The sequence below is a fragment of the Adiantum capillus-veneris genome, chromosome 2 (assembly GCF_014529385.1).
Source record: "Adiantum capillus-veneris isolate H3 chromosome 2, ASM1452938v2, whole genome shotgun sequence".
Taxonomy (NCBI): domain Eukaryota; kingdom Viridiplantae; phylum Streptophyta; class Polypodiopsida; order Polypodiales; family Pteridaceae; genus Adiantum; species Adiantum capillus-veneris.
The window spans coordinates 99,279,118-99,306,429 of record NC_140932.1 but is presented as its reverse complement, the minus strand read 5'-3'; the positions used below and the strand labels follow the sequence as shown (position 1 = coordinate 99,306,429).

The following is a 27,312-nucleotide window of genomic DNA, read 5'->3' as shown; positions in this document are numbered from 1 at the left end:
ATTGTTGTTGACCACCGTGTCGCACTCCAGGGAGGGATTTAGGGTTGTCAAATCCTTTGTTCTTGCATGTTGTTGATCATCGTGTCGCACCACAAGAAGGTTGGATTTCATAGATTCTTGTCTCTGATTGTTGCTGACCACCGTGTCGCACTGCAGAGAGGGCTTGAGGTTTTTAAATCCATCATTCTTGGTTTGCTGACCATTGCGTCGCACTACAGGGAGATTGGATTTAATGGATTCTTCGTCTCTGGTTGTTGCTGACCACCGTGTCACACTATAGGGAGGGAATATATATTTTACATCCTTCAATCCTGAATGCTTTGACCATCACATTGCACTATAGGTTAATTGGATTTAATAAATTTTTCGTCTCTAGTTGTTGTTGACCATCGTGGTGCACTGTAGAGAGAGGTTAGATAGTATTAATCCTTTGTCTCTACAGCTGTTTAGATCTTTCATTACTGGTTGTTATTATTGTCCATGAAATGTTTTTGTTTAGAACTATTTACAATTATATATGTCAAATTTATATCTATTCTAAATTCACCTTACTTATATTTGCTTCAATCATGGTAGAGACAAAGTTAACGCATTAGCATCGCAAAATCATCTGTGATGCTCTAGTTTTATCTCTGTATGGAGCTTCAGACGATCATTTGCGACGTAAATTTGATCCACTGCAGGTGATGTTCAATGATTTTATGATTGACTTGTGGAACAGTGCTGGTTGAAGCTGTGCACTACATTTCCTGTTTGATTTGACCCTGCTCTGCGCACTACATTTCCTGTTTGATTTCCTGTTCGATCATTTGCGATGTAAATTTGATCCACTGCAGGTGATGTTCAATGATTTTATGATTGACTTGTGGAACAGTGCTGGTTGAAACAGTGCTGGTTGAAGCTGTGCACTACATTTCCTGTTTCATTTGACCCAGCTCTGCGCACTAATGGAGTGATGCATAACACAATAAAGCAATTATTAGGCTAGGTCACAAGAAGTTTTGAGAGTATGGTTCATCAAGAAATCAAAACCAAACCTGGAATCAAAGAGCGAATGCAGCTTGTGGCACAACTACGTTTAGAATTGAAGAGCAAGGATAAGATCGAAGGCTCTTAAAAATGTCCTAGGACAAAAGAGGATGTACCTCCTCCTTCTGGTGCTGAGCCCTTAGTTGTACACAGGGATGATGCTACATGTCCTCCTGTCCTACACTTACTTGGGGAGCATTCTATCTTTCACTTGCAAGAACCTCAATTAGGTGAGGACATTTTGCAAATGTGAAACAAGTTTCAGTGGCCCATCCTCTCTTCAAAGATCCTGTCTATGCAGCAAAGATCTACAAGGACCAGGTAGGAAGCAATCCGACATTACAAATTGTGCTAGAGGAGGCAACTACTACAACTATTCAGCATTGTGCATGATATTGCCCTATGCTCTTGTTTGTTATAGCAAAAAGCCTATGTTGATCTTCAAGATTTGGAATGGAGGGCACCTTGAGCAGTGGATTCATGCATGTCATCAAGATGGAAGCAAGTTTGCAATCAAAGAGTTTCAACACACATCTGGGAACTATGCGGTAGTTCACAGACAACATTTTGCCGATTTGCAACTCTCTTGTGCAGACAATGAAATTCGTGCATAGTCACGACTTCATTCACAATGGTTTACACACTAGAAATATTCTACTACATTTTGGCAAGCGAGCAGTGTATGCCGGCATTGCAGACGGGGGACAAAGAACACGAGAAAACACTTTGGCAACATTTCCCAAGCTGCCAAATCTCACCCCTCAAACTAGAGCTCAATTTGAGCGAGATTATCCATGGACTTCTTCTGAAAATATCAGCACCAATCCTCCTCCTTTCACCAAATCATCTGATATATATAGTCTCTCATATATTCTTCGACGCTTGGTTGCGTGTATTTCAGAGCCGTGCGAGGTGCTCAAGCGTGAATTTTTACGAAATGTAAACAAACATCTTGCTAGTGGAAAATTCTCCAAACCCTTAGAAAGACCTAGAATATGGGATTTAAGCCTTTGCTTGAATGGAGCCCATAATGTTTGCTATCATATTGTAACCGGATCTGGCTTGAGAGTTGTTGATGATTAGAACATTAACATACTTTTTTGTCATTAATGGTGTGCAATGTGTGGTGATATTTCAAACTACATCTTTAATCGTGTTTTCAATTACGTCTTTAAAGTTCTTCAAGTTAAAGTTTTAAAGTATTTCAAGTTGGATCATTGAAATCCTCTAAATCATCTCTCTTTTCTAAGTGCTAAGACCTATCTCATTAAAGTTTATTATTTTGCATTTTAGATATGGAAGATATTGCTCCCGACCATAATGCACCGTAGCCTAATGATCCTTTGCTTAATCATGCATTGCCTCAATAAATTTACAAAGAGGAAGAGATTCGGGTGGCGCAAGGAGATCTCAACACTTTGGCTGCGTCCCAAGAAGAAGAATCAAAACTTCAAGGGGAGCCACTGAATTGCAGGCAATGCTGACATCTATGCCCAAATCACTTTGTGCGCAATACATTATTTTGAGTCAATGGAAATGCTAAGGCTTCCGCTCCCTTGAAGGTTTGAGATTTGCAACACACTCTTCTCATAAGAAATATCCTTTCAAAATTTATCCAAGTGTATAGATCGCCACCAAAATAATAATCAAGTGGCAATTTACTTTGTGCAACAATGCTATTGTTGTTATGTATTGTGGCTCAAAGTAGATTGGAACGATCATTGCACTACAAGAGGCGTTGGCAAAGGACACCCAGGCGAGAAGATTCATGCACGGAAAGCCAATCAAGAAGATCCTCCTCGCAAGAGAGGTTACACATATTTGCCCTAGGAAACTGCAGTCATTGAGCAGCTTGCAACCCAAGGTGTGGATTTGGCAAGTCAAGGAGAGACCCCAGCCATGATGCGCACTTGTATAGCAGAGTTAGAAAGAAAGTTGGCATGGTACGAGGCAAAGTATGGGCCTGTTAACAAAGAAGAGATAGGCAATGCAGGTCCAAGTGATTCAGTTGGCAATTCAGAATTTTGTGTATCTAATCTCTTTGAACAACAAGCCCATGATTTAGATTAAATCTCCCAAACAATACTAAGCTCTTTTTGTATCTTAAATCTCAAGATTTGTAACTAAAACCTCTTTTTGGTATGTAAATCTCTATTTGTTGGAACAAATGGACGTGATAGATGTTGCTGCAATTGTATAAGTCATGTTCTCTCTTCTTCCCTCTTTTTGACAATGATAGAGAGCAGATGGAGAGAAAGATAGACAATGAGAGAGAGAGAGAGAGAGAGAGAGAGAGAGAGAAGGTATGGATTGTTAAGCTAAAATCCACATAACTTTTGCATTGAAAAATTAATTGAGACTATAGTTCAAACTTTATAGCTTATCCGTCCCCTCAATCGCACCATGTCATCAATTTCTTCGACATCTGAATATTCTGGATCAATATCTTTCGAGTTCCATTTCATTTCATCATCAGAGCTGAGCTCATTTGCAATTGCTTTGTGTGTTTGAAAGTGCCCTAAGCTTCTTCTATGGCACGTGTGTCTAACTTTGCTGGCTTATGCATGAGTTGCATGTTACAATGACATACACCAACTCCACAGCTTGTTTAGGACTTAATCGATTTTAGTTTTTAGTATGCACAAAAGAAAACGAAGACCAATTTCTTTCATAGCTACCACTTGAGGCGGCAATAGACAATACTCTCACAGCCACATGTTGAAGATCCACTTTTTCTCCATCATACTCTTTCCACCAAACTGGTACGCTCATCGTATTGATAGCATCTATATGCCAAGGATCCGCAAATATTTCTTCTCTGCCAGTATATACCGTCTTCTATGTGTATGCCATCAATCCATCCACATTGCCTAATAGTTGAGCACGTACTTTCTTGAAATCACTGATCACTTCATTTCTTGGAATCCAAGACAAAAACCTGTTCCATGTAAAGGAGTATGCAGCTGCTCCTATCGTCTTTTGACAAATGACATCATCATGGCTTTTTCTTTTCCTGCATAAGATGTACATTATTTTAACTTGTGAGTGGCTTCATGCATTTACCAATAAACCCGTCCAAAGATAGAGGCTTCTTTGTCCACTAGTCGTATTAGATGAGTGAGGGGTTCTGTGAGAGTAATAATTTTGTCTACGTTTCTCCAAAAAACAGGAAAGTTTACAAGCTGATAGCATTTGTAAGTAGCAGGTTCATACTTGGGATATTTATCAAGCCAAATGTCCCATCTTCTATCTGCCACTGTTTCAACAAGAGCTGCTTTTATCTGTTACAGTGTAGAGAGAACGTAATATGCTATCGCAAAACAGGTCACACAAAAAATTTATAAATTTTTGGTTGGGAACTTTGTTCTAAACAAAGCATAAGAAAATGAATGCTCTCTTATAAACTTCCCCAAGTGGTTTGCATCTAGAAGATTTTTCTTAATAGAAGGAACTTTCCCAAAGTCCTTTAAGAGCAAATTCAAAGTGCAGGCAGCACATGGAACCCATGTGATCTCTGGATACTTTGCTTCAATTGATTTTTCAACTGCTTTGTAGTTAAATGCATTATCTTTGACAATGGAAGTTACCATTTTAGGTCCCCCTGCTCTTCTGATTGAACACTCATATACACGAGCAAGATATCCACTAGTTTTCTATTTCAGGGATGTATCGATCGCTTCAAGAAAAATGGAACCTCTTAGACAAATCAACATCACATTAATCAATGGTTTCTTTTGACAATTTATCCAACCATCTAGAGAAATTGTGCATCCATACGCTGGCACATAATCAAGAGTTGTGTGTCTTAAAGTATTCTCTGATGTAGTTTTTACTTTACCTAAATATTTTGTACGCATCTTATTATAATCAGGAACCACAAAACCCTTCTTCGTTGTGCTCATTACACATGTTTGAAAATAGGATTTCGAATGACATTATAAGAAATTCCACATGCAACAAATAGTTGCGTCCACTTACGATGGAGTTCAAGCAGCCATTGTTTCCCAAATGCATGTTGCAAAGTAGGATCACTTGGTGTAGATTCTCCTCCAATCCATGCTTCACTTTGGCTTATGTTATTAGAGTTTCCGGTAGGATTAGAGCTACATTCCCTAGCAAAGGATGAATGACACCCTCCTTGACCTCAAGCAGGGCTTGAGTGAGGGTTTTGATCATTCTCAAGTGTCATCTTGATGTCCCTAGCCATAGATGGAGCCATCATTTGGGACCTCCCTTTTTTTTTCCCTCAAGATGTGCTCTCTTTGCCCTGAGCGCCCACTCGGGAAATTTTTCTTCAGTACCTCTTGGGGGGTTTTCGCAAGCTAAAACGTTTCCAAAATTTTTGAACACGTGCTCTTTTATCCTTTGAGCATTTTTGCTAAAATTATGGCCACGGGTCCTACACCGCAACTTTGATGTAGTCTTTCCACTGACCAATTCATCTACGTAGTTCCACTCGTATCCTTTCATCATCTTCTTAAGATTTGCAAACTCAAATAGAACTAATTAATATATACACATATAAAATCAAACTCTAATACCATTTACATTACTTTATTCATCAACGTTTTCAACCTCTTTAAATTATAAATATCAAAAATAAATTTTTTTCAAGTGTGAGCTTTTACTTTACACCTGAATCATGATAAATATATCGCTTGATCTATCTCAATAATCTCCAAGTGTGAGTAAACTCTACACAAAGCAAGATATCTTTTAAAAACCTATCTAAATTACCTTCAAGTGTGAGTGTAACTCTACACATGGCAAGCAATCAAAATTCACTGCTTCTCTAAATCTCTTCTAGGTGTGAGAATACCTCTACACAAAGAGAGATTATTATTGAATTTATCTAAATTGTCTGTAGTGTGAGTATTACTCGACACATGACAGACAATCATTAGATAAATCCAACCTAAGTTACTTTCAGGTGTGAACATATATAGTTCAACACACAACAAGTAACTCTTAACTTTAACTATCTAACTAAAATTACTTCTAAGTGTGAACATAAGTTCAGCACAAAGCAAAGAACTGCTAACTTTAACTATCTTAAATCGCCTCCAAGTGTGAGTTTCCTCTACACAAGGCAAGTAATCATTAACCATCTTACTTAATTTACCTCCCAGTGTAAGATATACTTCACAAGATAGATCAAAACTCCAAAGCCTTCTAATTTTTTTACATCCAAAGCTCTAAATTTTTACTTAAAAATATGTATGACTAAATTTAAACCGACGTTTTTATATTTTTCTTGATGTTGTAAAGCTCACCTATAGATGAGATAAGAGAAGAGAGATCAATAGAATGAGCAAAGCAATCTATTTTCACGGTATATAAAGAGCTTTATTTCGATCAAAATACTATTTTGATCAAAATTCTAAGAAATTATACGATACAATGGTTTTGTTGATGTCGCACTGTATAATATGATCGAATAAAGATAGGTTCCTATAATACGTCTGTTTAAAGCATATTATACATACTCCGTATAACGTACAATGTTTTGTTACACACATTTTCTTACGCTTTCATTTTCTTAACCACTCAAACACCAACAACTGTACTAAACTAACTAAAATTGTCTACCACAAAAGACCTAGATGAGACATACGGTGGATAGGGGGAAGGGGGTAAGCACCCAGAACACAAACAATTTTCCTCTCTACAACTCAGGGTAAACACAACACCCCAATCCACTGGGATTCACCTTCAAAATCCTCTTTTTTGCTAACATACCACCACCTGCAGACCTCTCGAGTCGACCACGATATATCAGATCACAATCAAACACATATGCACCGCATGACACATTTCACAGCTTCCCATGCACACCTAAAGCCTCTTTCTCTCTCTTTTCCACAAGACACCACCGGTTCGATGGGGATACACTTGCCTACACACACACCCGACATTGCGGACACAAGCACAAGAGCAATAGAATAGAGGGGGGAAAGGGAAATGACATAAAAAATGCGGGCAATCCTTGCTTTCCTTTGCTTAGAACAACCTAGTACAAATAGCCTTGTTGACATAGACTTGACGGGCACAAAAAGGTGATCTCACAACAACCCTGGGTGCCATCATCAAGAATCAAACTTTCCTCCTCTTGCCTTCCTTGTTGAGGCACACACGCATGCACATACGTGAGCTCTTTCCTCTCTCAAGATCTCATCGCCCGGAAGCTTTTTCTCCAAGAACCACTGCTTGGGTTTTCCTCCCCCTTGACCAAGCCTACGAAGAATAAGACCATACCAATGTTCGCCTCCTTCTTTCGCAAAAAAAAACCCTTCCTCTTCCAAAAAATTCCCCCAAGGCTCTTCCTTTTTTGTCCTTTAAGGATTCTTTTTTCCCAAAGGGGCAACGATTGTGACTTCGTTGCTCCCTTTCTCCCCTTTGGCTAAAAGATCTAATTTTTTTCCCCTCCTTATGACCAACATTTCACTTTTTTTTTCCCCAAAAAAGCTTTCATGGCCACATCTGGGTTACACCTTTGTGAGCCCACACTTAAGCTCTTTTTATTTTCCTTCCCTTTTTAACTTTGGAGCTCCACCCACTTTATTTTAGCCTTTTACTTTTAAATCTACCACCAAGGAGTTTCTTTTTATTCATAGAAGGAGCTTCTCACAACATTGACACCCGCCCCTGGTTGGACTTGCCAAATAAATCCTTCGATCATACCGCATAGGAACTCCACCTGTTTACTTCTCCACCATCCCACATCATGGCCTCGGACAACATATCTTAGTGCACAAGAGTTCAATCAATGAGCCACAAATTTTTGGTCGATCTCCCACATTGCATGCAATTTTTCAAGAATCTTGGCGAGCTCGAAAAAATGTCCTGTTGGTGCGCCTACCAACACGGCCCATTCAACACATAATTGCCCCCCTTGAAAACTTCATCGGCCTATAACTTGCCCATATGGATTTTTATCAGCAATCCAAAAAGATTGGCATGCTCCACAACTTGAACTTTACATGCCTGCTTGCGCATTCCAACTCAAGCCACCTGTCCCCATCTGCCTTGTTCATTGAGGATCTGCAAAACCTCCTAACTTCAACTTGTCGTATCTTGCACACCATGTTTCCATTTGACAAGCCGTTTGGATGCAGTCCTAGAGCATCTTGGAGACCAAATTCTAGAGCACCAACTAAGCATCTCAGACACTTTGACTACATTCCCAATGAGCCCACATTGGAGGCCTTACTAGCCGTAAAAACCGCTTTAAGCATATGTTTCCGCTGCTGCCACCTGCCTGTACACGGCCTTCATATCTACTCTAGCATCCCAACTTGCATATGCCTGCAACTTTAGTAGTGTATAGGACACTTCCTAGCATGGACCAAATTCGGTTGCACCAACACTCCCTAGAACCTCTCTAAGATCTCAAGAGTCCTAGTCCCGAATCCTACTTAAAAGTCAAATAACAAGACTCTAGTGAACGATAGGAACTTTCACCCTGTAGGACTAGTCTAAGGTCGCCTACCTAGGGCTCTCATGACGACAACACCAATGTTGTTGGGCAGATACACTGCTCGTAGTTGCAAGCAAGATGAGAACTAGGCCAACAAACAAGATGTCAACTGTCATAATAACTAATATCTAATTCTCCTAAATGATTTTCTCATGTTAAACTAATCATTTAATATGGGGAAGTGCCAGGGGAGAAAAAGCTATTTTTTGGTTAAGCTGGCAAACCGGCCATAGTAGGGATCCAAAGGGGGGGCCATCTGTAAAAGAGTAATGTGCAACAATGGGCTTAAAAGACACCAAGGTTCAGCCCATTAAGACTTCCAAAATGCTAAGGTTCCGAAATTCAAAGGTTGAGTCCAAAGGTCAAAGCGTAGGAAATTTGGATGCTTTGTGTGTGTGTACGAAAGTCTTCACAAGTCCCTACATAGGAGGGGGCAAGCCCAAGAAGTAGAGGATGAGAGAGAAACACCCACACACACTCACAAGCTTCATTTGTACACAAGGGGAAAGAGGGACACATGTCAGCTCCTTAGGCCAGATGCCTACAAGGTATACTCAAATCCTACTGGATGGCCATGGAGGTGGACCAATGAATATTAGGCTAGAATAAATCTAGTTTAATTAATTTAAAAACACTTAATAAAAGAACCAATACATATTAATCTCTCTTGAAGACTATTGGACAATCTCAGAAGGGGTCCAATGAGCATTCAGTAGCCCAATGGCTTGCCTGATTCCTATTGGCCAGGAGGCAAAGGGGTCCAATGAGAGTTTACTTGAATTAATTAATTACCTAAATCTCTCACAAAAGGGGAAAGGGGCACACATGTTAGAAGGCTATCACTTGTGCTCCTGAAATCCTATTGGCTAAGCCTGGGGAGGTCTAATGAGGTGCTAGCAAGAGAAAATATCAAGAGGGGTTGACCAAGAGAGAGGGGGCTGATTTTTCAAAGTGAATTACCCACACACACTCACAAAAGCTGATGTGTAGAGTAAGAAGACTCTCTCTCTCTCTCTCTCTCTCTCTCTCTCTCTCTCTCTCTCTCTCTCTCTCTTCTCAAGCTTTAATGGAAAGCTTGTCACCTACTCCAAGCTTGTGATAAGGGAGGCCTACACCAACAACTCTTGGCTTTGTGATGCAAACCCAACCAAGAGCCAAGCTTCAATGCATGCTCATCTCCTCTACCATGCTAATTACTAAGCTAAGCTATGCTAATATGAGCGATTATGTGAGGAGATGTACATCTTTGTTGTAAGACTACTCCTTCTTCATCTCAATCTACTCTCATAGCCCGATAGTTCTCACCATCTTGGAAGGTGTGTGAGGTCTTGGGTCCGACCGTGAGGGAATTAATGTTGTGTTTGATAAATGTTTTGCTTAGTGCTTGAAGTTTCCATCTTCATTGCACTAGCTAGTATTGAAGGAACACAAAGAATTGTATTGTAAAATGTCTCTCTTGATGGGAGAAACCATAATACAAAGCCTTTTGGAGGGGGGACCGGCTCCATGAAAATCCGGTCCTCAACTGTTGTCAATTGCTTAATTTCTTTCTCTTTTGAAGTATTGTTCGTGCTATCTAATTAGGTGTTATGCGTTTTGTTTCTCTCTCCACCCAAGCACTCTTGTTATTCTCATCAGCAGTCTATTCTAATGAAATGCTCACTATGTTCATACTATTTTCTGCTACACACAAGTTACTAGGCCATTAAATGCTACATTGGTATCAGAGCACAAGGTTTCTCTTTTCTTGCTCAAGAAGGGAGGTCCTCAAGCTACCTATAAATGGTTGGTATTATAAATTACATGTGAGTAAGTAGAATAGGGATTTTTCAGCCACAAAGTGTGCCTGCCTTTGTGCAGTTAACGGGGCATTACCATCGAGATCTATGGTCTTAATAGTGGAGTCTTATGGGGCTTGCCTATGGCGTAACCACTATTGAGCTATTAGAAGCTTGTGTTGTTTTGGTGTTGAACAACCCTCTCTCCTATTTCTTGCAATTAATGGTATTCGAGCCACAGGTACAATAGCTTGAGTGCTTTTTCTAAAGGGGTAAAGAGGAGTAGCAACTAGGGCTTGAAGTGCCAAATTACACCTAAAAACTTTACACCTAAGAAGTTGTTAACATGGCTGACAATAGTAAAGAGAGAGTGAAATTAATGTTGATAACTTTGATTTTGCTAATGAGCAAGCTACTAATGATGCACCGATGCTTGTTAACTATCTTGTTTTTAGGCTTCAACAAGCCATGGGCAACAATCCATCCCTCCAAAGTGAAGTGCAACGGCAGCTTCATGCTCATGGCATTCTCCAAGCTCCCCACCATGACGAGAGAGCACCTAGGAAGCCTCCTTGCGAGACTTCCAAAAGAGGCCTCTCTCCAATTCGGGAAGAAGAAGAGAATCCATATGAAGGGATCAAAAATTTTCTCCTTGATGACACATCTGCTTCTCAAAGGAGAATTCAAGAGCCTCCACCAAAGGAACGAGAAAGAAGTGAGTCTTCTGTCACCTCGGCGGAGATGGCTCCACGAAGATGGCGGGCTAAACACTCTCCATCACCTCTAAAATGGAGAAGACCATCGCATACTTCTCCACACTATACTTCAAAGACGGATGGCAAAAAGCAAGAAAAGAAAAAGGTGAGAAAGATGACACCCTCTTCTCCATCTTCTTCATCCTCTTCCTCTTATGAAAGTGATGGTGAAGACAAAGAAGATCAAGGCAAGAAAAAGGCGAGAAAGAGGTCACCCTCTTCTCCATCTTCCTCAAATTCTTCACCTTGTGAAGAAAGTGATGGTGCAACCTTTGAACCATAAAAAAGACGAAGCCATAGGAAATCCTATGCCGTGTGGAAGAGGTCGTCCAAGCTCAAGAAGTTCAAAGAGGGAGGGAAGAGCATCTCTTTCCCTGCCTACGATGGCACCTTTGGTGCTACGGACAAAGTCTTGGCCTTTATCCAACAATTCGATGCGACGTTTGGAGATGAGGGCTTTATGGAGTCCTCTAAGCTATGCCATGTAGCTATGCACTTTCAAAAGTCCACCAGACAATGGTGGTCTAGCCTACATGCCAATGGTGAAGCTCCACAAACATGGAAAGCTTTAAGAGCTTCCATTATGAAGCAGTTTTTGGCCACCGATGCCAAAGACAAAGTACTCACCGAATGGCGAAGCTTGAAGCTCTCTCCCTACGAATCCATTCACAAATATGTAGACGAGTTTTGGGACTTACAACTCAAAGCCATTGTCTTTAAGAAGTTGGATTTTGGAGAGCAAAATCAACAATTTTGTGCGGGCTTAACTGAAGAAATGGCAGAGTATGTCAACTCCCAAAGGCCACACACCATATCGGTGGTTATACACCATACTATGGTGGCTTATTGAATCAATTTCCAAACGGGGGCTAAAAGAAATTATAAGCCCACGGAAAAAAGGGGTTCCAATGAGCCTAAGGGGAAGGACAATGTCCAAAAGTCTCCTAGGGGCAACTCCAAGAAAGCTAAAGAGAAGGGAATTTACAAAGGCAAAAACAAACTCTCTCCTGAAGAGCTTGAGTGTTATCACAAAGGATAGCCGTTGTTTCAAGTGCGGCGAGCAAGGGCATGCGTACCGCGCTTGTCCCCAAAAGAACATCGGCCATGAACCTCCTAGAGCTACCTTGGTCAAAATCCAAGAGGAGGAAACTCACCACAAAGAATCTCCTCTATGCCATGCTTGGGGAAAGGTAAGAGGACATGATGGTTTTATTCTCTTTGACCCTGGTTCTACTCACAATTTCATATCCACGGAGTTGGCCACCAAGCTAGGCATACAAGCTTATGAGAAGGGAGATGTCCTACCCGTAGACGGTGCTTTCAAGGGGAAAGAAGCTTCAACCACTCCCTTAATCGGGAAATTGAGGCTGCATGTCCAAAGCTATGTGGACAAAGAGGACTTCTTTATTTCTCCTCTCAAGCATGAGGACGTAATCCTAGGGGCACCATGGTTTGATTGCATGGCTGCCAATGTTAAATTCCCTAAAAGGAGAATCTCGTTTAGGTTCAAGGAAAAAGATATGTACATAGATGCTAAGTAAATGGGTAACACCATACCATTATACATACTCAAGCTTTCAATAAGTCAATGAAGAGCTCTATTTCCGTGTACATGAATTTCGTTAAAGACTCTCAAAATGAACCTAATGTTTTAGCAAAAGAAAATATACACAATCAAAAGGAATTAAAGTTATCCAATTCTCTCAAGGGGTTTTAAGATGTCTTTATTGAAGACATCCCTTGTGAGCTACCTCCTAAACGAGGCAATGATGACCATGCAATTGAACTTCTTCAAGGAAGTTCACCGCCTAACAAACCTCCTTATAGAGTTTCTCAAGCTCAACAAGAGGAGATTATGCGGCAAGTGCATGAGTTAGTTGGGAAGGGCATGGTCAGGCGTAGCTCATCTCCATTTTGTTCTCCTGTGCTACTAGTGAAAAAGAAAGATGGCACATATCATATGTGTGTCGACTATAGAGCACTAAATAGGATCACTATCAAGAATAGGTTTCCCGTTCCACGTGTAGAAGACCTATTTGATAAGCAACAAGGGTCCACCTACTTCAGTAGGATTGACCTAAAAAGTGGCTATCATCAAATAAGGATAATTGATCAAGGCACTGTAAAGACCACATTTTGCACTAGGTTTGGTCTTCACAAATATATAGTCGTGCCTTTTGGCTTGACCAATGCACCAGCCACATTCAACCGCTTGATAGAGAAGCTATTCAGGCCTCACCGGACCTTTACTACATTGTTCTTTGATTATATCATCATCTACTCTAGGCCCTTGGACGAACATAAGCAACATCTCCAGGTAATATTTCAAGTTCTAAGAGAGAATAAACTTTATGTTAATCGAAAGAAAAGTGAGTTTTTCTTGCAACAGATTCAGTATTTAGGTCACATTATCTCTCAAGCTGGCATCCAAATCGATGCATCAAAGTTAGAGGTAATAAAAGGATGGCCTAAACCAAGGAATCTTCATGAACTAAGAAGATTTATAGGTATGTGTACATACAATAGACGCTTCATAGAAAAGTTCTCACAATTGCACGACCATTACATGACCTAATAAAGAAAAATGTTAGGTATACATGGTCTCCCAAGGAGAACAATGCTTTCAAAAATCTTAAAGAAAATCTTATCTCTCAACCTGTGCTTACACTACCGAATCTCTCAAAGCCATTTGAGGTCCAATGTGATGCTTGTGGTGATTGCCTTGGAGCTATTTCGCTCCAAGAAGAGCAGACCATAGGCTATGAAAGTCGAAGTCTTGACCTTGTTGAGCAAGCTCTAGGCATATATGAAAACGAACTCCTCGTAGTTCTACACGCCTTAGACTCATGGAAGCACTATTTATTGGGAACTCCTTTTATTATGCGAACGGATCACAAAAGTCTTAAGTACTTCATGACGCATACCAAGCTCTCCGACAAACAAATGAGGTGGACAAACTTTCTTTCACAATTTCATTTTTATATTCCTCACATTGCTAGCAAGCATAATTAAGTAGCCGATGCACTCTCAAGACGACCTAGAGTGAATGTGATTTCCATAGCAACTCACAATGATCTATCTTCTATGATAGATGAGTATGCTATTGATCTCGATTTTAGAGATGTGATTTCAGCCCTTGTATTAGGGAAAAAAGAGGAACCATTTACCTTACAAGATGGTTATCTTCTCTATGGAAATAGACTATGCGTTACTAAATTACTACGTGAGAAAGTAATGTATGAATGTCATGCTCCTCCTTATGCGGGGCAAAGAGGGATTCAGTCTACCCTAAAGAGGATTGAAACATATTTCTATTGGCCTACCATGAAAGCAAACATACAAGAGTATGTTTCTAAATGTGTGGTATGCCAAAAGACGAAGTTTGATAGAGGGAAGCAACCTCGATTGCTTCAACCCTTGCCAATCCCTAATTCACCATGGGAGAGCATATCCATGGATTTTATTGAATTGCCTAAGTCTATCCATGGGAATATGGAAATATGGACGATAGTAGACATGTTCAGTAAACAAGCTCATTATACCAATCAAAAAGACTATCAAAGCCCATCAAATGGCAACCCTCTTCATTTCACAAATCTTCAAGTACCATGGCTTGCCAATGTTCATAGTGTCGGATAGAGATCCTAGAATGACCAGTAATTTCTCGAAGGGTCTCTTTGAGAATTTAGGGACAAGGCTAAACTTCTCTTCGGCCGATCATCCACAAACGGATGGCCAAAGTGAAATAGCTAACCTAACAATTCTTGATCTACTAAAAGCCTATGTAACGGAAGTAGATCAAAGATCCCAATGGGAGAAGTACTTACCCTTAGTGGAGTATGCTTACAATAACAATGTACATATTTCCACGGGAAAAGCACCTTTCAAGGTAATTGAGGGAAGATCAAAAAGTCCCTTGCTACTTAAGGTACATGAGATGATCTTCGTTGCAGATGAGTATAGCTGAGACCTACAAGAATCTTTCCAAAAGATTAAGGATGTTATCTCTATCTCACAGCAAAGACAAAAGGCTGCTGCTGACAAGCACAAAAGAGCCCCAGCCTTTAAAGAAAGATTCGGTCTTATTAAAATTTCCCAATGCTCGATTAAGGCACACGATGGGCAAGAATCCTACGAGACACCAAAAGTACTATGCTAAGTTAGCAAAAAGGTACTATGGTCCCTTCTTGATTCTTAGGCCAATCAATGACATGGCCTATCAACTCAAGTTGCTAAGCCATTGTCTCATACATAATGCTTTCCATGTGAGCCTACTAAAGCCTTACAAAGGAGAGCCACCTCAAGAACCAACCATTGAAGACCCACCGGAGATCGAGGACCAAGAAGAGGTGTTGCAGCCCCAATCCATTCTCCGACATGAAGACAAGGTACTAAGGGGTGGTAAGACTATCCAACAATATCTTATTAAGTTCAAGAATTATCGTTTTGAAGATGCTAGATGGATGCAAGGCATACAATGAAAGGATAACCTAAACCTTGTCAATGCTTACAATGCTTCCCTATAGTAAGCAAATGTAGAAATGTTTAAAATGAACAAAGTTTTAGTCTTATAAGACTCTCTTTTTCTTTATTGTGCACAAAAATAAAGTAGTATGCATACTTAGATCAAGTTTGCGGAGACGACGTCTCCCGAACACCAAGTAGAGCTTGTCACTCTACTATGGAAGACTGATAGGACTAATGTGCAGACATGCTTGCAGCTGCTTAGGCTCTCAAGCACCAAATGGACTAGTCATCCATCCTGGAACGATGTCATAGGGTAACATAGGGATCCTCTACCCGCTAGGAAAAGGACTAATGAATATGCTTTTTCTCTACCCCATAGTTGAGGACGACTATGATTTCAAGAGAGAAATAATGTCATAATAACTAATGTCGAATTCTCATAAATGATTTTCTCATGTTAAACTAATCATTTAATAAGGGGAAGTGCGAGGGGAGAAAAAGCTAGAATATTGGCTAAGCTAGCAGACCAGCCACAGTAGGGACCCAAAGGAGGTAAAATAGGGATCCAAAGGGGGGGCCATCTGCAAAAGAGCAGTATGCAACAATGGTCTTAAAAGACCCTAAGGTTCAGCCCATTAAGACTTACAAAATACTAAGGTTCCAAAATTCAAAGGTTGTGTCCAAAGGTCAAAGCTTAGGAAATTTAGATGCTCTGTGTGTGTGTGTACAAAAGTCTTCACAAGTCCCTACATAGGAGGGGGCGAGCCCAAGAAGTAGGGGATGAGAGATAAACACCCACACACACTCACAAGCTTCATTTCTACACAAGGGGAAAGAGGGACACATGTCAGCTCCCTAGGCCATATGCCCACAAGGTGTACTCAAATCCTAATGGATGGCCATGGAGGTGGACAAATGAAAATTAGGCTAGAGTAAATCTATTTTAATTAATTTAAAACACTTAATAAAAGAACCAATAAGAATTAAGCTCTCTTGAAGACTATTGGACAGTCTCACAAGGGGTCCAATGAGCATTCAGCAGCCCAATGGCTTGCCTGATTCCTATTGACCAAGAGGCAAAGGGGTCCAATGAGAGTTTAGTTGAATTAATTAATTACCTAAAGCTTTCACAAAAGGGGAAAGGGGGACACATGTCATAAGGCTATCACTTATTCTCCTGAAACCGTATTGGCTAAGTCTAGGGAGGTCCAATGAGGTGCTAGCAAGAGCAAATAGCAAGAGGGGTCGACCAAGAGAGAGAGGGGGCTGATTTTTCAAAGGGAATTATCCACACACATTCACACAAGCTGATGTGTAGAGTAAGAAGACTCTTTATCTCTTCCCAAGTTTTAATGGAAAGCTTGTCACCTACTCCAAGCTTGTGAGAAGGGAGGCCTACACCAATCTCTTCCCAAGTTTTAATGGAAAGCTTGTCACCTACTCCAAGCTTGTGAGAAGGGAGGCCTACACCAACAACTCTTGGCTTTGTGATGCAAATCCCAACCAAGATCCAAGCTTCAATGCATGCTCATCCCCTCTACCATGCTAATTACTAAGCTAAGCTATGCTAATATGAGTGATTATGTGAGGAGATGTACATATTTCTCGTAAGACTACTCCTCCTTCCTCTGAATCTACTCTCATACCCCGATAGCTCTTACCATCTTCAAAGGTGTGTGAGGTCTTAGGTCTGAGATCGTGAGGGAATTGATATTGTGTTTGATAAGTGTTTTGCTTAGTGCTTGAAGTTTCCATCTTCATTGCACTAGCTAGTATCGAAGGAACACAAAGAATCGTATTGTAAAATGATTCTCTTGATGGGAGAAACCATAATACAAAGCCTTTTGGAGGGGGGACCGGCTCCATGTAAATCCGATCCTCAACTATTATCAATTGCTTAATTTATCTCTCTTTTGAAGTATTGTTCATGCTATCTAACTAGGTGTTATGCTTTTTGTTTCTCTCTCCACCCAAGCACTCTTGTTATTCTCATTAGGAATCTGTTCTACTGAAATGCTCACTATGTTCATGCTATTTTCCACTACACACAAGTTACTAGGCCATTAAATGTTACATCAACCAAGGATGGAGTTTGACCCATAGGTGCACGGAAAAAAATAGATGGATGTCAACCTCCTACTTGACCTTCTAGAGACAATAACTTCCAAGGAAAATCATTTCAAAGCACACTATGTATGCACAATTGCTACCTTACCTACTACGGCTACGCTCTCTGAAACATGACCTAACATTGTCTAATCATCAGAAACTCAAGGAGTAACCTCTACACACCTAGAGGACACTAACATAAAGTCTCTAACCCTACCTATACACACTCGGTGCAAAAAACACGTATTAAGACATACCAAAAATTACATGTCAATAATTCTACACGTGTTTAGGCCTAAAGTGTAGTTTGACTCGCCACCGTGAACGTAATGACATATAGAAATCATAAAATCGATACACGGTTAGAGAGAAAAATCACTTCGAAGTTTGTGGGAAAACTCTTTGCAAAGAGACCGGAATCGTGCAAGCTTGGCGTCGAATCATAGCTCTTGCCGTTGCTAACATGATGGTGTAGTTGCCTTCACAATGTGGCTTTTGTAGTGCGTGTAGAGAGTAGAAGAAGACTTCACTCACTCTCTCACACAAAATACATAGACACGACATGCTTAGTTGAGCTCAAAAGATGATTCATTAAAAAGTTGTCCTTAGGGTTACGAAAAGTGGCTTTTATAACTTATCAAAATTACCTCCTACTTTCTTCCTTGGGTTCAACTAATCCGCATATTTAATATATTACAATTTGAAAACTTGATTGAGTCTCAAAAAATATTTACAATTGAGTCCGTCAATTAACCAATACAAAAATGGGCTTTCCAATGTTTAGCCATCAACATCTACTTCAATTCATTAGATAAGGACCCAACATATCGAGACTTTCTTTTGCATAAGTCTAACTTCAATGTGCTTGACACGGGATCACTTTCAACTCTACCCAAAGCTGAGTAAGAGTTCCTTAGATGAACATTCAATAGTTTTGCCACTTTATTTAGAGTAACACCTTTGCTTAGGCTCTCATTATTTTGCAATAATCGCTCACCAGCATGTTGAATGTGCATCATTTCAAAAAGACCTCATCAACTAATTTTGGAATCTTCAATTCTTGTAAGGAGACTTTGAGTATAGAAATAAGGCCGTTCGAGTGAAGAGAGTCTAAATCTTCATTGCATGGCAAGATGCGCTTATCGCTTAGCGCAACCTGAATGATTTAATCTTTGTCTTCTTTTCTTGAATAGTATGGTTTTTCTTGTCTTCCTTTGTTCGTACATCCACATCCTCTCTGTGAAATTATTTTGCTCCACTATTGACGTTGGCATACACTTGCTTTCTTGCATGACATAGCTTCCTATACTCGCTTTTTTCCCGTACTTCATACCTCGTCACTGCGTTAATTTCATCCTCATTCATACAATCCTTTCTCTTGGAGTACACGTGTGTGTAAATCATACTTATTCCATGTGCCCCATTATGAACTCCTTCCTCCATCATCTGTTCCCAATTTTGTTCAAGAAGCTCCATTGTTGCTTTTGATAAAGTGTCAAAGTGAGATAGCAAATCTTACGATTCTCAATCTACTATAAAAAACTTATGTTACAGAAACAGATCAACGCTCACAATGGGAGAAGTACCTACCTCTTGTAGAGTATGCGTACATATTGGCCATACTTCTATAAGATAAGTACTTTTTGAATCATAGAGGGAAGACCTAAAAGTCCCTTGCTACTCCAAGCACATGGGAAGATCTTTGTTGCCAATGAATATAGTTGTGACCTACAATAATCTTTCCAAAAGATTGAGGAGGCTATATCCATCTCTCAACAAAGACAAAGAGCTGCTATTGACAAGCATAGAAGGGCCTTAATGTTTAAAGAAAATGATTGGGTCTTACTTAAGTTTCCCAAGGCTCGATTGAGGTAAATGCGGGCAAAAATCCTACAAGCCATCAAAAGTATTATGCTAAACTAGCAAAAAGATACTATAGTCCTTTTCAAATCTTGAAGCCAATCAATGAGATGGCTTATCAACTCAAGCTGTCGAACCATTGGCTCATACACAATGCTTTTCATGTGAGCCTACTTAAGCCCTACAAAGGAGAGCCACCAAGTGAACCAATTATTGAAGACCCCCCCGAAATCGAAGACCAAGAAGAGGTGCTACAACCCGAAGCTATCCTTCGGCATAAAAACAAGGTACTACACCATGGTAAGATTATCCCCGACGATATCTTATTAAGTTCAAAAATTATCCTTTTTAAGATGCTAGATGGATGCAAGGAATACAACTTAAGGATAGTATGAACCTTATCAATGCTTACAACACTACATTAGAGTAATGAAATGTACATGTTTCATTTTAATGACAAATGTTCTTGTCTTATAAGATTAATTCTCTTTTTATTTTGCACAAATTTAAATAGTATGCATAATTTCAATCATGGGTGTGATGACGACATCTCTCAAACACCAAAGAATTTGTCACTCTACTTTGGGATAATGAAATGGACTAAAGAGCAGGCATGCTTGCGGTAGCTATGTCTCTCAAGCACCAAATGGAATGATGTTGTAGGGTAAAAAGGGATCCTCTATCCAATAAACATTGACTAATGACTAAGGCTTTATCTCTTCTACCTCATAGTCGAGGACGACTATGATTTCAAGGGAGAGTTAATCTAATATATAACTAACCTAAATTATTTTTCATTATAAACTAATCATTTAATGTGGGAGAATAAACGGGAACAAGGGCTATCATATATGCATGTGCTTACGGGTCTATCTCAACAAAGGGCCAATATGACAAAGGGGTCCAAATGAGAGATGGTTTGTCAAAGAGCAAGGCTAGCTAATGGATCTTAAAGACCTTAGGGTTAGCTTCATTAAAAACCTCCAAAGGTTAGTGTTAAAAGTCCTTTGACCTTAGGCAAGCTAGTGATGTGCTTGGGGTGGGAACCCGGCCCAAGCTTGAGGTGCTTGTCATGCTTGCTGACTAAGGTGCTTGAGGTACTTGTCATTCTTAATGACTAAGGTGCTAAGGTGCTCCATGAATAAGGTTCTTGAGGGGTTAGGGTGTTCAAAAGTCAAAGCACATCCCTACTCATGAGGGAGCGAGCCCTCTTTGTAGGAGCTAGAGAGAGAACACACACACCCTCACACAAGGCAAGCTTGATATAAATAAAGAAACTAGGACACTTGTCAAGCTCCTCTCCATGTTGCCCTCATAGTGTGACTAAAGCATATTGGTTGGCCTCCCAAGGGGTCCAATGATAATTTAGTTAATTGTTTATGCATTTATCAAGTCCTCTCTCTCAAAGGGAAAAGGGGGACACTTGTTCGAAAGCTACCCTTGTTGCTTGATATGCACTAAGCATGTGATTTGTTAAGCTTGAGGAGGTCCAATCAAGTGCAAGTTAGTGCTAGAAGAGGGGGGTCAACCAAAGCAAGGAAGGGGCTAGCTTGGGGGGTGTACTCTCTCTCTCTCTCTCTCTCTCTCTCTCTCTCTCTCTCTCATTGTGTGAGTTTCAAAGTGCAAGAGCTCCATCTCCTCCTCCAAGCTTGTAGATAAATTGAGAGCATACACCAAGACTCTTGGCTATAGAATGCAAATCCAACAAAGAGACATGCTCCAATACTTAAGCTTGCCATCTTCTCCATCTTCATTACTATGCTATTATGTATGCTAAGCAAGAAGAGTGATGATTCTTCCTCTTCCCTATCCTCATTCCCCTATAGCTCTCTCCACCTTTGAAGGTGTCTGAGGCCTTGGGACTGAGGTTGGGGATGATTAATGCTTTTAACAAAGTCTATGTTATGCTCATGATGCATGAAGCTTCCCATCTTCATTGTGTCACCTAGGTCACAAGGAAGACAAAGATTTTATTGTACCAAGTCGCTCTTGATGGGAGAATCTATAATACAAAAGCCGATTGGAGGGGGGGACCACCGGCCCCACATAAATCCGGTCCTCAACTATTGTCAAGTTCTCTAAACTCTCTCTCTCTCTCTTGCAAAACTATTGTTCATGCCAAGTTAATTAAGTACTATGGTTATGGTGCTACCACTAATTAAGCTCACCCTCTATGTTTTCAAAGTAGTCTCACAAAAATGCTCACTCTAATTTTCCTAATTCCGCTATTCTCAAAGTTCATAGGCCATTTTCATTACAGTGTCCTTGGCTCAGGGAGATGCACCATGCAATCATGCTAATGTGTAACTTGAGTTCAACAGGAGGGGGTTTTTAATGCAAACATTTTTTGAAAATTAATAGATATATATTGACAAAAGGGTTTTTTGTAGTTCATTTTTAAAAATCTTAAAATAATAGGTTGTTTTATTCATTCAAACATGTTTAAAAAAAGAATTATTTGAACAGCCTCCAAACTCACCTTAGATAAGGGAGTTCAATAGTGCAACCCTTGAGGTCCTTGGGTTTGCTAATCAAGCATGTCACCATTCAGTCTCATGTGTTTTTGTCTCCGTAATTAGTTCTTGCTTCTATTCTCATCTTTATATCTATCATGTAGTCTACCTTGTAGGGATCACACATGGATTGTTATGCACACCCTTTGCACATGGATATGCACAAACAATGGAGGTAGTAACAAACTATTTTCCTATGATGCATTTTCACTTTTTTTTTTTTCAATGAGCTATGATGATGAAATTGAGCTCTCTTATTTTAATTTTAATTTTTTTGGCAAAACTCACAATTGTGAGTAGATTACATTGACATAGCAAAAAAATTACAAGCTCTTGCCATGCTCAAGCTGAGCCATGACAGCTTCCCTAGGTCACCATTACATCAGCTGAAAGGAAAGCCACCCCATGGAAAGTGAACAACCCACCCTTTCAACGAAGAGATTCAGTCATAGTGGTGCCAATGGCCTTGCTCCACTCATTAGAGATCATCTGTTTTCCGAAGGCAATGATTGCCTCCCTACTTTCTTGGACTATCTTCGTGAAATCAGTTGTTTCCATTGTGCTCTCGAATATTTGACCATTCCTTGCCTTCCAAACATGACAAACATAGCAGTATCTTACAATTTGCGTGACTATGAGTAGCATTTGACTTTTGAATACCTTTCCTCCCAAGCATAGGTCATTCTTGTAGAATCCTATTTTCCAGGTTTTTTGGACCCATTTGCAGATTTTCCTTGCCATGCCACAAATCATTGGGCACTCCTTGAATAGGTGAGCGAGGTCTTCCCTAGCTAATCTACATTGTGAGCATCTGTACATACCAATTCCCCTAGCGAATCTTCACCCGAGCCGGCATGGCTCCCCAAAGCACCTTCCACACAAAAACCTTCATTCTATGTGGCCATGGCGGGTGCCAAATATTGTTCACAATTGTCTCCCATCTGAACTCAAACCAGTTCTTGCGCCATTGCTTGTTCAGTGGTGAGAGCCAAACCTTCGAATACATAAGTGTACAATACACTTCCTTAGTTTGAGGTTTAAGGAAGTGTCTATTCTTATGTCACTGCCAAGCTTTCCACTCGAACTTGGATTCGCAGCCCGGTAAACACACCTTGTTAATCCATTCTAGAGCTCTACTGATTAGTATCCTTTTTGTCACATTCTGATTAAACTAGAGAGAAACCTGATCCATTCCTTTCCAACTACACCGCCTACAAATCCCAATATTTCCCAAGACGTTTACTACCTTTGTTGTTAATTTTCCTGGCAATTGAGCTCTCACTTGTTTATGTTTGAGTGGAAAATTTCACTTTATAGGTTTAAGGTTGGACCAAAAAGCTATACAGAAGGATTTAGCGTGATCTGACTTGATGGCATAGGATTGTCATGTCCTTATTCCTTTTCTAAAGGGCCCGTCAGAGAAGTATTCTAGTGGCACCCTTTGTTTTCATGTTGATGGATGGAAAGTCTTTTTTTTGGGGGGGCGGGATATCGCACAAATCCCATGTGAAACGACAAACATGTCCATGAGCACTATCAGGGTTGCTTGGCCACACTTGAACCCATGACCCGGGTCATCGTGGCGATTGAAGCTCCTTTGGAAAGTCTTCTTTCTTAATAAGTTCTCATATTCGATCATGTAATTGACACGGTCTAATGCATGATACATGTATATATCTCAACACTTCCATGAGTATACTCTTTAAAAATTGTATTTAGACGAAATGCGGAATGCTTATAGATACCACTTTTACATGGTGTGGTTTATGGAGAAAATGGCTTGTCATTTTTGGATGCAAGGGGTACTAGATGCCATGATCATGTAGCATAGCAGCTGGTAAGGAACTCATTTGTGCTTTGATCTATAGGTTATTTGGCATTAAGGCAATCAGAGGCAGAGCAACAAACTTGGTACAATTTCCAACAATATCTAGGTAGTACTGGTGTGCCTATTTATGGGTGTGTACATGCTCTTCAAGTTCTTTAATGCACTTCCAACTTTGTTTTACTCTTCTGTAATGGAAATTGATATATAATTAAATAGTGCAGCTGACAAGTGGAAATAGCATGATTGAACTATGGACTATGTGAAAGGCTATTACATTTATGTACATTTTATTATTCAAGTGCACTTTATAAGCTATGATCATTATTATGTTCGATCGGGCAATATGTTTCCATTTTGAGCATTTAAGAAATCTGTAAATAAATACGTGCAAGAGAAAAATCCTCACTCTTGCACGGGGGGAGATTGTACCTAGTGTCTAAGTTCATCTTCTCTCCTCACTTCTTTCCTCTCTTGCCGTGCCAGTGTAGCACTCCACTCTAGAAGGTGCATCAAACATATGGACATTCTCTCATGCTTTGTCTTTCTCTCTACACCTCTCAGATTGTGTACAATACTTGAGTGTGTGTATGCGAGACTTACTAGGTATGCACAATTGTTGGTTTATTCATGATATTGTGTAGTTTTGATGTATTTTTGCAGGCCCTCTACTCTTTTGGATGTGGCTAAAACCATAGTATATTAATTCAATATAATCTCTTCCTCAAAATCTTGGCTATGCCTGATGTAGCAAGTTTAAGGCAAAGATGGGGGGTGTTAAGACCATAGAGCAGCGAATGTGATGGGAAGTAGAAAAGGCAAGTTTGGAGAAGACATAGGAATTGAATTAAAAAGGGGATTAGGAAGAGTAATAAGCAGACTTAATAGAATCAACCAGTCTTCAAACTCAAGAGCTATTATAAAAAAGGATCCCAATATCGATTAAAAAGCTTTCTTTCTTCCTTTCTTTCTTTGTCTTTCTCTTTGGCCAAGTGCTACCACCCACCTCTATCTCTCTCTCCCTCTCGGTAAACTCTCTCTCTCTCTCTCTCTCTCTCTCTCTCTCTCTCTCTCTCTCTCTCTCTCTCTCTCTCTCTCTCTCTCTCAGGCCAACTAGCGGCCACAAACATGCCCAATGCTAGGTCAAAAAATCTCTCTCAATGCTAGGTCAAAATCTCTCTCTCTCTCTCTCTCTCTCTCTCTCTCTCTCTCTCTCTCTCTCTCTCTCTCTCCCCTCTTATCCAAGCGCCTCCTGCAGATGGTTGGCGATGGTGGGTAGCCTTGCATACTTTGCATGCCAAAGTTCAACTCCCTCTCTCTCTTTTCTTGCCCCCCCAATAGTTGACAACTTTTCACAATCACAACTACCTTCTCCTTCACTAATCTACTAATGACGCCCATGTTATTTTGTTTTCTGGCATTACCATGCAATTGACATGCGACCACCAACTCTGTTGTGGCTACCCAATGACCCCCTCTCTCACACACATCACTCGATGCAACCCTCAATAGCTTAGGCACCTCAATTTCTTCTCCTCTTTTTGACCTCAACCAGTGCGAGCTGTCAAACATGTACCACTTCTTTTATTTCTTTATTATTAATCATTGGTGGCTCTTCTCTCTCACTAATTGCCCGCCATTCACCCATCCTCTCCCTTACAAAGTAATGACATGCAAGCTGCATGCATTCAAACCTCCCAAGGCGCAACGGCTCACAACTTTCATCACCATCTCTCTCTCTCTCTCTCTCTCTCTCTCTCTCTCTCTCTCTCTCTCTCTCTCTCTCTCTCTAATTGGCGGCCACACCAGATACAATACGCGCAAACACACACACACACACACACACACACCGAAATATTTCTCTATCTACCTCTGTTTCTACCTTCTAACGATGCTCCTTGCTTGCCAAAGCCATTCACTTTCTCTACCGCCCACTATAGTCGCCTCTTGCACGCCGCAAGTGCCACCAACCTAGCTATACAAACTCAATTGAGATTGCATTCAATATATACATTGATTTCTTAAAATACCCATCTTCCTTTCACATAGAAACACCATTTTTTTCCCCACCTTCAAGCCCTCTATCCCTCCTACATTTACGACTATACTAACAACTTCACATTTCCAACTCCTGGAGACAAACATACTATCTTCTCTCATTACCCCCCCCCCCCCCCCCCCCCCCGTTAACACCTACCCATACAAATCGCGTACAACAACGCCCTTCACTTTGTTCCCTATACGCCACCCTTCACTATCTCTAATGTTATCTAAATTTTCTTCATCCGCTAGCCACTCATTACACACCCCCCCCAAGAAGATCAACCAACATTCCGGCTACTTCAAGTGCATAAGCACCCATTTGGAAGAGGAGGATTTAAACACAAAGTATAGTTGAAGATGCTACCACAATACGAACCTCACCATTTGGCAACCAATGTGGCTACAAAGATTTGCAAAGTTCCAAATCTATAGAAAACCTTTGTGTGGATTCATCATGGTGTTACAAGACATCCAAACTTCCATCCTAAAATCTACGCAATTGGTTGCAACATCTACTAGGACATCAAAGTCCATTGTCATTTTCTCAATGGCCGGACAACTACAGACTACTTGGTGCCCAATACCCTAGGCGCCCGGCACGAATACATGGAAGGTGAGCCCAAGTTTCATGGTGCCCACGACTTTGGTACACCTAGATTGAAGCAAAACTTTGCACCGAGGAGATATGGGTTACAAACAAAATCCTCTATATTAATGCCTTTGATTTTCTGCATTCACCAATAGTCAAAACCACCGGAGCTCGTAAAGTACTCATCTAAACCGACAATGGGGCTGTTTTTGCATTGTCATGTTCAAAGTTTGGGATAGGACAATTAAAAATAATGTATATTATTCTTTTCATTTCGTTCCCCCTGACATGTTCTAGAATGTATTCAAAAAAATCCTATGTAATAACCCCCACCGCAACATCATCATGTCTGACAACTACCATAAACCACGAATGTCTTCTGACTTTTGGGATGTCCGCATCGGGGACAGATGGGATTACCACTCCCCATACCTCTCTGACCACCTCACGAAAGCAAGGGAAAAAATCCATGAACGCGAACACATACCATACACAAACCTCACCTTACCCGACCACCGGTACGACGCCCACAAACCTTACTTCTCTCGCCTCGATTACGGCCCATGGATGTCTCAAGAACCACAAAACACCTTCCCTAAATGGAAGGAAATGACCCCAATATATTATTCTTTTCATTTCGTTCCCCCTGACATGTTCTAGAATGTATTCAAAAAAATCCTATGTAATATCCCCCACCGCAACATCATCATGTCTGACAACTACCATAAACCACGAATGTCTTCTGACTTTTGGGATGTCTGCATCGGGGACCGATGGGATTACCACTCCCCATACCTCTCTGACCACCTCACGAAAGCAAGGGAAAAAATCCATGAACACGAACACATACCATACACAAACCTCACC

General features: G+C 40.5%; 1 protein-coding gene across 1 annotated transcript in view; it reads left to right on the top strand.

Moving 5' to 3' along the window:
* The window catches only part of LOC147463278 (uncharacterized), a 61,956-nt gene extending 37,856 nt beyond the window's left edge, over positions 1–24,100 (top strand). The window contains exon 3 of the mRNA XM_086487876.1: positions 23,857–24,100. Within this exon, the coding sequence (XP_086344002.1) occupies positions 23,857–23,975 (119 nt within the window). The 3' untranslated portion in view covers positions 23,976–24,100. The remainder of the gene's footprint in view (positions 1–23,856) is intronic.
* Positions 24,101–27,312: the final 3,212 nt, after the last annotated feature.